General features: G+C 37.4%; 1 protein-coding gene across 1 annotated transcript; it reads left to right on the top strand.

The window, feature by feature from the left end:
• The first annotated feature begins 2,870 nt into the window (after positions 1-2,870).
• foxd3 (forkhead box D3) lies at positions 2,871-4,676 on the top strand. Its single transcript, XM_056460045.1, has one exon. The coding sequence runs from the start codon at positions 3,103-3,105 to the stop codon at positions 4,216-4,218; it is 1,116 nt and encodes a 371-aa protein (XP_056316020.1). The 5' UTR covers positions 2,871-3,102; the 3' UTR covers positions 4,219-4,676.
• The last annotated feature ends 4,092 nt before the right edge of the window (positions 4,677-8,768 follow it).

Raw genomic sequence — 8,768 nt, 5'->3', positions numbered from 1 at the left:
CTTTTTATTAAATCTGACATGCTGATAATGCGGAGTTGATGTAAAATAATTGGCACAATAAGCGTAATTAAAAGCGCGCTAACAAAGCCATTAATTTATTACAGTTGTACAAGCTTGCCCCCAAATGTGCTTGCATAATATATAATAAAATTAAACAACCAGTTTTATAAAAGATAAGCCACGTATACAAATACATTCGAGAACAACCGGCAATATTTTGGTGCATTTAGATTTTTATTTTATTAAAGCATAGGTTTTCAACTAAACAGTATAATTTGATGTCGGGCAGCATGTCAAAATCAAACATCATTTAGAAAAATAATAAAAAGACAACAGCAGCTTAGAAAAAAACATTCATTAAGTTTAAGCAATATTGACTAAAGAATTATTAAGATCTTGCCATGTCGTTTTTATTCATGTATTGCGCACACAATTTAACTGCAGCATTAATATACCCTTCAAATACAGTTGCATTAATGCAAGCAATCCTCTCAGTTCAAGTTCAGTTTCCATCTAGGTTAGCATCCTTTCCTCCCCTGCTCTGCGAATCCCCCTTTTCCTGAATGGACACATTTCCCATTACGCCCTTCAATTTTCCTTTCTATCTCTTTTATTTCAGCGATTTAATTAGGCATAAATTCGATCCTGCTTTGCTATTTGTGAGCTATTTGTTTCTGACCTTGCTGGGTAATCACATTCAGCCACTGTATCCGCGCCGTCACCTGCTATGCCTCCGTCTCCTAATAGGTTCATGCTGGAAAGAGTTAGCTTATTATTCTAAAAGGTTTTGTCGGGTTAAGCCGTGCATGTGTGCTTAAATGTACATTTCATTAACAAACTGCGAAGGTATAAAGCCGGATTTATGGAGCTTCAAAAGATCACAGAGAGGACGAATTTGATCTCCTTTTGGGCGATATCATCCACGATGTCTTTCAGTGCGCACTGACTCGAGATATATGGTCTTTTCCATTTTAAGCTGCTGACAAAACCCTTCATCATTCTACAAAAACCGGCTCTAAAACGCAAGCGAATAACCATATGCATTTTATTAGCATTAATAATTAATTAACCTAATCACAATGCGCATCTACAGCAATAAATAAGTAAATCTCTGTAGTTTGTAGAATATTTGGCTAAAACGAAATCTTAAAATGTTCTTTGAAATATTAACGTTACATGCACATCAACTATTAAACAATTACGTAATGAGCAGAAGAACAATTTTCCAAAGCAAATATTGGCTTTAGGCAGCGTTGATGCTTCCTCGACTTCATCCTCTAAGTAGCCCGTATTGATAAACGGGACATCACACGGGCCACTGTGCGCGCCCGAGCTCTTCAATACCATTAATAACAACGTGATTCAATTAATCTCATTCATTTGCCATGCAAAAACAGCTTCAAAGATTGTAACACAAGCATGCGTTCCTCTGAGATTTGAAAGGATGGTAAGCAGGCTAAAGGTAAAGGTCGAGGTGAAAGGTGCTGGCCTATTTGCAGATTAAATGTCATCCAACAAAAACAAGTGCTGAAAATATAACATAACCACTATTTGATTAGCTTCCTAAAATGGACAAAAAGTTCATTATTTGTTTCCTAATTATAATTATCGGCTGTTATTATTATTAATAATATAATGCTAATAATAATAATGGTTTTTATTATTATATATTTCTATTTTAATAATTACAAAATCACGTGTTACAATGTTTAATAATTCGTTTTGGTAATAGGCAACACATATGCTATTTGAGAGCAGTGCAGCAAAGCCTGCATTAAAATACAGAGATGAGCGATTCACTGAAAAATTATCGAGCATTACAGTTTGCTTCTCACAGTTGAGAAATTTATACAGCCTATTTTGTAAACTCTAATTGAATGGTAGTGAAAATAATTGATTCGAGCGTTTACATCAATTACACCATCCTTTATTTTCATTACAGCAGAAGCAGAAGCCTATTCCAAGCTGAAGATCAATAACACGTAATATTACTTGTGGTTAAATAAGTGACGAATCCAACCACGGAACATTTTTTTTTCTGCGCATCGACAAAAAAACGATACAATTAAATTAATATTTAATCTCACAAAAATCAGAGCATCCAAGTGAAACCCCACAAATAAAACAGTATAATTAAACCTGCAGCTCCCGAGAAAAACCTTTTTTTTCTCACACGATTCAGGAAACGTTAAGAGTTTACATATTCTCTCCGCTTTCATTTTCTTGAGAATATCCCACATGCGTCGCTCACCTGTGCGCGCGTGAATGGCTCCTATGCATTTGACCGCGCGCTCATTTCCTACTTAATTCATATGTTAACAAGAGCTATGATGAGGGTCGTTAGCACCTCTACAAAGATCTTTATAGAGATTTCCATTGTTTTTGTATTTATTTCACACGTAACAAAATCAGTCCTGCGCCTACTGAGACGGACGATTGCAAGTTATTTGGTTCCAAATGCATTTTTCCAACGTCTATAAAGCACAATATTTGAAAAGCGCTGCTTTAATCATGCATTATTCGAGCACACAATATAAATGACAAGAGATTCAATTAACTTAGCTGTAGACGTTTTCGTTCAGCAGCTTTCATATAATTGGCCTAAGAAAAGTTTAAGTTTGCGTTTAGCGCGGGCGAGTGAATGCACGTCAGCTCTGGAGATGATTTCAATCATGCAGGCCGATTTTCTCCCCTCCGCCACCGCTAAATGGTCTATGACGGACGAACAGAGGCGATGTTACTGTTGTTCCCTTTGTTGACAAATCCATGAAACAACTTCAGCTTAGCAGTATAACAGCGCGACCTCTGACGTCGGCGGGTCACGTGACGCGGCTGATAGTATATCTTTAAGTGAAAAGTAATCTATCAGACAGTCCTTAAAGCCTGCTTTTCAAAGCATGTGTCATCTTGACTCTTCGATCCAAAGCCACGCGTAAGTTTCGAGGAAGTACAGTGGGAAAGGAGACCCAAGCAACCCTTCGGACTGGAGAAATATTTTCTAAAGTTGAAGTTTTCCTGACAGGCCGGGACCGACCTGCATTTATAGCCACCGGTCGTCATCTGATCTTACCTTGGGTTGCTCCAGCAGCAAAGTGCGCGGTGATGACCCTGTCTGGAGGCACCAGTGCCAGCAACATGTCCGGTCAGACCGTGCTTACAGCTGACGATGTGGATATCGACGTGGTCGGGGAGGGTGACGAGGGGATGGAGCAGGACAGTGACTGCGAAAGCCAGTGCATGCAGGACCGGGGAGACGAGGTGGAGGAGATCGATGTGAAGGAGCGCAGCGACAGTCCCTGCGAGAGCACCGCTGACGGAGAGACCAAGGGGGATGCACAGGAGAGCTCCACCGGTCCCATGCAAAACAAGCCCAAGAGCAGCCTGGTAAAGCCGCCCTACTCGTACATCGCCCTCATCACCATGGCCATCCTCCAGAGCCCGCAGAAGAAGTTGACGCTCAGTGGAATCTGCGAGTTCATCAGCAACCGCTTCCCTTACTACCGGGAGAAGTTTCCGGCCTGGCAAAACTCCATTCGCCATAACTTGTCGCTCAACGACTGCTTCGTCAAGATCCCACGGGAACCGGGCAACCCGGGCAAAGGCAACTACTGGACCCTCGACCCCCAGTCGGAAGATATGTTCGACAACGGCAGCTTCCTGAGGAGGAGGAAACGCTTCAAGAGGCATCAACCGGACATTCTCAGGGACCAGACCGCCCTCATGATGCAGAGTTTTGGGGCATACGGCATTGGGAATCCATATGGACGCCACTATGGAATTCACCCGGCTGCATACACGCACCCTGCCGCTCTGCAATACCCGTACATTCCCCCTGTGGGTCCGATGCTCCCTCCGGCGGTGCCTCTCTTACCCTCCGCCGAACTGAACAGAAAAGCGTTTAACTCTCAACTAAGTCCAAGTCTCCAGTTACAGCTAAACAGCCTGAGCACCGCGTCGATTATCAAATCTGAGCCGTCCAGTCGACCATCGTTCAGCATAGAAAACATCATCGGGGTCTCCAGCAGCTCTACGAGCGCACAGACTTTCCTGCGGCCGCCCGTGACGGTGCAGTCCGCCTTACTGAGCGCACAGTCCCTGTCCTTAACCCGGACATCAGCTGCCATCGCGCCCATCCTCAGCGTCCCGTCAAATATCATCTCCGGACAATTTTTACCGACAGCGTCCACAGCAGCGGTATCGAAATGGCCTTCTCAATGATAATCAAAATATTTTTTAAACATATATATATATTTTAAAGACGATACAGCACGAACTATAGGCAGCACTGGACAATTCGTCCGCCCCAATGTAGCCATGTAAAGACTTTTGAGAAAAAAAAGAAAATTCATAATCAAAAAGGAATGCTTTCAGTACAGGTAATGTTTGTAAATATTTGTACAAAGAAATTAATTTACATGTATTTCTTTCTATTTCATTTCGTTGTTTAAACTTATAGTTGAGTGAACCTTATTTTTTCATATTTTGTTTTCATCTTGAAAGATGTGATGTTTCCCCCTGTTTTCCAATATGAAATATTAAACTGTTCTTATTGAAAGAAGACTGAAAAAAGTATGTTTATAAAATTTTAAATCTATGTATTCTATGTAGCTATATTGTGTTGTAAATCAACTTCATTTGTTAATAAATGAAAACAATCCAATGCATCTCAAACACAATCGATTTTTATTAAATCAAAGATGATTTCTAAAATTAAGCATATGTAATATGGTATATGATATTGATTTGTAACACCATAACAGCATAATGTCAACAGTATTTAATTAAAAAATATTATTTCAAAATCATTTCAATACATTGCTTAGCGTGGTTTTAATAAATGCGCAAATGCAAACTACGTTTTTAACGCGATTAAAATAGATTTGGCCTTATAGTATTTTAGCTTTCATCATCAAAAGAAATGTTTAAGTAATTTTTGCTTTATGTGCATACAAAACTAAAATAAAATATAATCGAGGCTTGATATAGCCTACACAATGAAGCTTGCTAGTAAAGTATATTTTATTTATATTACAGCCGTTATTTTAAATATATGTTTTATCTAAAATTATAAACCCATATACACCACAAGAACATTTTAATTTGACTTAAATTTTCCTTTGCGAATATAACAGCTTTAATTTCAGAACAGCATCTCCGTCTCAGGAGAATAACGATTTAACAACAAAAGATTTTTATTTAGCTGTCTTAAACTTGCATGCTAGGCATTTAAAAACTACTAAAATCCGATCATAATTATATACATAATTATACATTTAAAGAACCAACCCTAATTTTACATTTTTAACAAAACATGTTATAAAGTAGCAACTTTCTTTTGTAAATAAAAGAGATCAGTATTGCCATCGAGAAACCCCGTGTCCGTTTACAAGTGAAGATAAAGGCGACCTAAAATGTTTGGGAAGTTGTTCCAATTAAAGCAACACTCGTTCACAGTTGTGTCAAGCTAATCACTTCTACTCAAACAGCAAATGGTTGGCGGTGTGTGGCAGACAAGAGTTGGGGCTATATTTAAGTGATACCCATGGGAAAAGAAAAAGAGCCCTCTTCTTGACTTCACTTTCAGGCTAAAGACGCTGCTGATTGACCTCCTGAAAGCCAAACAGGGGGCCTATAATCCACAACCGTCCCATTTCAATTCTGAAATTGGTATAAACGTTAAGCACATTGTTCTGACGGCTTTCTGTCACAGTGGACTTGACTGCTCGTTTCTATACAGTGATTTATTTCTGGATTCTCGGTCAAAATATACCCTCTTTCAAATGAGGCCAAAATATGTTGCTGCTGTTCTATTTTCACTTTTACGATATTTGCAAAAAAAAAAAAAAAAAAAAAAAACACTGGTAATCACGATCATCTTATTTCAGGTAGCCTAAGTATTGATAGGACTAAGTCTGAATTCCCTTGCCAGAAATATTGTAGAAATTATTTAAAAGGGGTAGCGAAAATAAATACCCTACATTAAAAACAAGTTTGTAATAATAACAATATATTTAAATAACCATTTTTAATTAATTATATTAATAAAAAAATATTTCAAATACGGCATACGAATGTAAGTTTAGAATAACACGCTGAGGATGACTGCGAAAATAAAACACAACAAATTAAACGTGCTAGAAATGACCTAATGACAGCACATAAAATTATGACGATAATGACGTTGATATCTTTAGTGTATCAGATGGCGTACAGGAATAAATGGCATTTAAAAAGAAAGCTTTGGCTAATGAGATCACATATCTCGATGCATCAACAGTAGGAATAACCCTGGTCACATCTCTAAAATAAACGTGTTTCTTTGCATCTGTTACGGGGATAACGATCGCGCACGTGGAGCAGTTATTTGTTATTTATCTTGGACTTGAGATACTGTGAAATTGTTCAGATTCAACGGGTTTTAATAAGGGATCTATTTCGAGGCCGGCTGGTGGGAAAGAGCTGACTCTTTAACGAGTGCAAGGTTATTATAACACATCCCGCTTTATGCCTGAAGTCACGAGACAGAAGTAGGCCCATTATCTACTAACAAAAAAAAAAATAAATAAATAAATAAAAATAAATAAGTAAATAAAATGAATAAATACATTTGAGTCATTTCACTATATATATATATATTTATACACACACACACACGATGGCTATAATGTCAGGGATCGTCACAGTTCAATAAGAACCGTCAAGGTTTTATGTTTTCAGCAATTGTCGGAATTTTGCTTTGCATTGTGTTCTGTCGCGTATCTAGACGTTTAAAAACAACTGTCTCGCAACTTTCTATTTCTCTTGGCCTGTGAAATACAATGGAAAAGCCCTTGCTGAGCATTTTGAAAGTGACAAGTGTTCGGATGTATTTCTGTGTAAACTAAACAACGCTCTGACCTTTGTGGATCCACCTGCTCTCCGCGCTACACAGGTGTAGAAACACTATGTTCCCACCGCCTGTCCCATTGTCTTATACGTCACAGTCTTGCTTTTGTATTAAATGTTACATTAAGACTCTAATGAAACTGAAATCAGTCATGCAGACTGCGAAATTGAGAATAACCTCTCTCGCAGTAGTTTTACCAATAATTTGGCTGAATTTAAAGAAACAAATTAAGTCGAACATTAAATTTAATTTGTTTGTTTAAATTGAACACATAAATTGTTCGCAACAATTTTGCAGACATAATTTTTTCTGTGCATATGAAACATACTATGGTAATTTTTAGTAAATATTTTTGAACCACACTATAGCAACATGTATTATACTGTAATACAGTAGTACTATAACGAACTAATAAACTATAATAAATACTACAGTATTTATACTTCAGTAAACTGTAATGTATATAACATAACTGTAGAAAAAAATGGGGTATTGAGTAGTTTGTTTATATCACTATTGTTGTATTGTCATATCAACTATATTACTACAGCATATTAATTCAATTATATGGTTTAAAACACTATTATTTAATATAAAAGGCTATGGTATTTTTGATGTGGGAGCATTTTTTAAAGTAGCAATTAGTAAATGTGGAGAAACATGCAAGCAAGGACATTGCTAAGAAGCAGTGATAAGCCCAGGTATCTCACAGAGCACACATATAGTAAATGTGGATACAGTGGTTACTAAATATTTAAAGGGTGCAGAGACGAAGCAGTAAATGACAAAGATGGCAAACAGGGACATTAACATGTCATTGAGCGGAATGTGACTAATAGGTTCCTTACTGTAATGAAAGTGTCATTGCAAATCAGCACTTGTCCGTGGTTATTATTTATAAATATTTGATGTCCCTACCACAAAGAAGCTGTCATATCCAGCAGCTCTAAAAGTGAAAGAAATGCTTTGATTACACCACTGTTCAGATAAGGCTTATTATCACAAAGGGAGCAACATCTACAATTCACTCACTGGCAACGATGCAGATAATGCTCTTTGACCTTTACAAATCACAACTGGGACTGAATGAATGAATGTGAATGATGCTACAGAATCAGTTGATTTGAGTAAATGAACAGGCCATTTATAAACAGACCAAAGGATTAATAAACTAACGAACAAACTAGTTTTCCATTTTTATAAACCGTGTCTAATCTAACTTTATTTTCTTTTTTTCCCTTTTCTGCCCGGAATATCAAAAGGATCTAATGTTTATGCATGCTCCCTCTCCAACCCTCTCATCTCTCTGTGGCACAGGGAATACATTTTTTATACAATGGCTTTATTTAATACTGAAAAAGCAATATGTATTGTAACTACAATGTGTCATGCAAATATAAAGTAGTAATTCAGACTATTGGCATTGTACAGTGTAATTGTAATTACTTCACATTGACATGATTGCAGAGCTTGTGCAAACATTTCCATATTAGATGCTTTCTTAATGAATGTTTTCTCACAGCTGCCATTTTGTTGTTTTCTGTTATTAAAAGAAATGCCAGCAGTACTTCTTTCACATCTTAGCAGGTGTCTGAATATTTTTAACCCTCGACTAAGGTATAACAAATCCTGCTAAAATACAAATGAAATAAAATGCTAAATACATTTTGTAACTGTAAGGCTTAATAAAAAGATATTTTAAAAATGGAAAATATGTTTTATTATTTCAACCTTTATATTCCTAAATGCAGCGTGGTTGCGCAGTGGGTAGCGTTGTCACCTCCCAGCAAGAAGGTTGCTGAGCCCTGGCTGGGTCAGTTGGTATTTCTGTGTGGAGTTTGCATGTTCTCCCTGTGTTGCGTTGGTTTCCTCCGGTTTCCCC

The sequence above is a fragment of the Danio aesculapii genome, chromosome 6 (assembly GCF_903798145.1).
Source record: "Danio aesculapii chromosome 6, fDanAes4.1, whole genome shotgun sequence".
NCBI lineage: Eukaryota > Metazoa > Chordata > Actinopteri > Cypriniformes > Danionidae > Danio > Danio aesculapii.
This window is presented reverse-complemented; position numbering and strand designations above follow the sequence as displayed.

What these genes read in the sequence shown, in the direction of transcription:
- foxd3 (XM_056460045.1), top strand. Translation starts at nt 3,103, where the DNA reads ATGACCCTGTCTGGAGGCACCAGTGCCAGCAACATGTCCGGTCAGACC.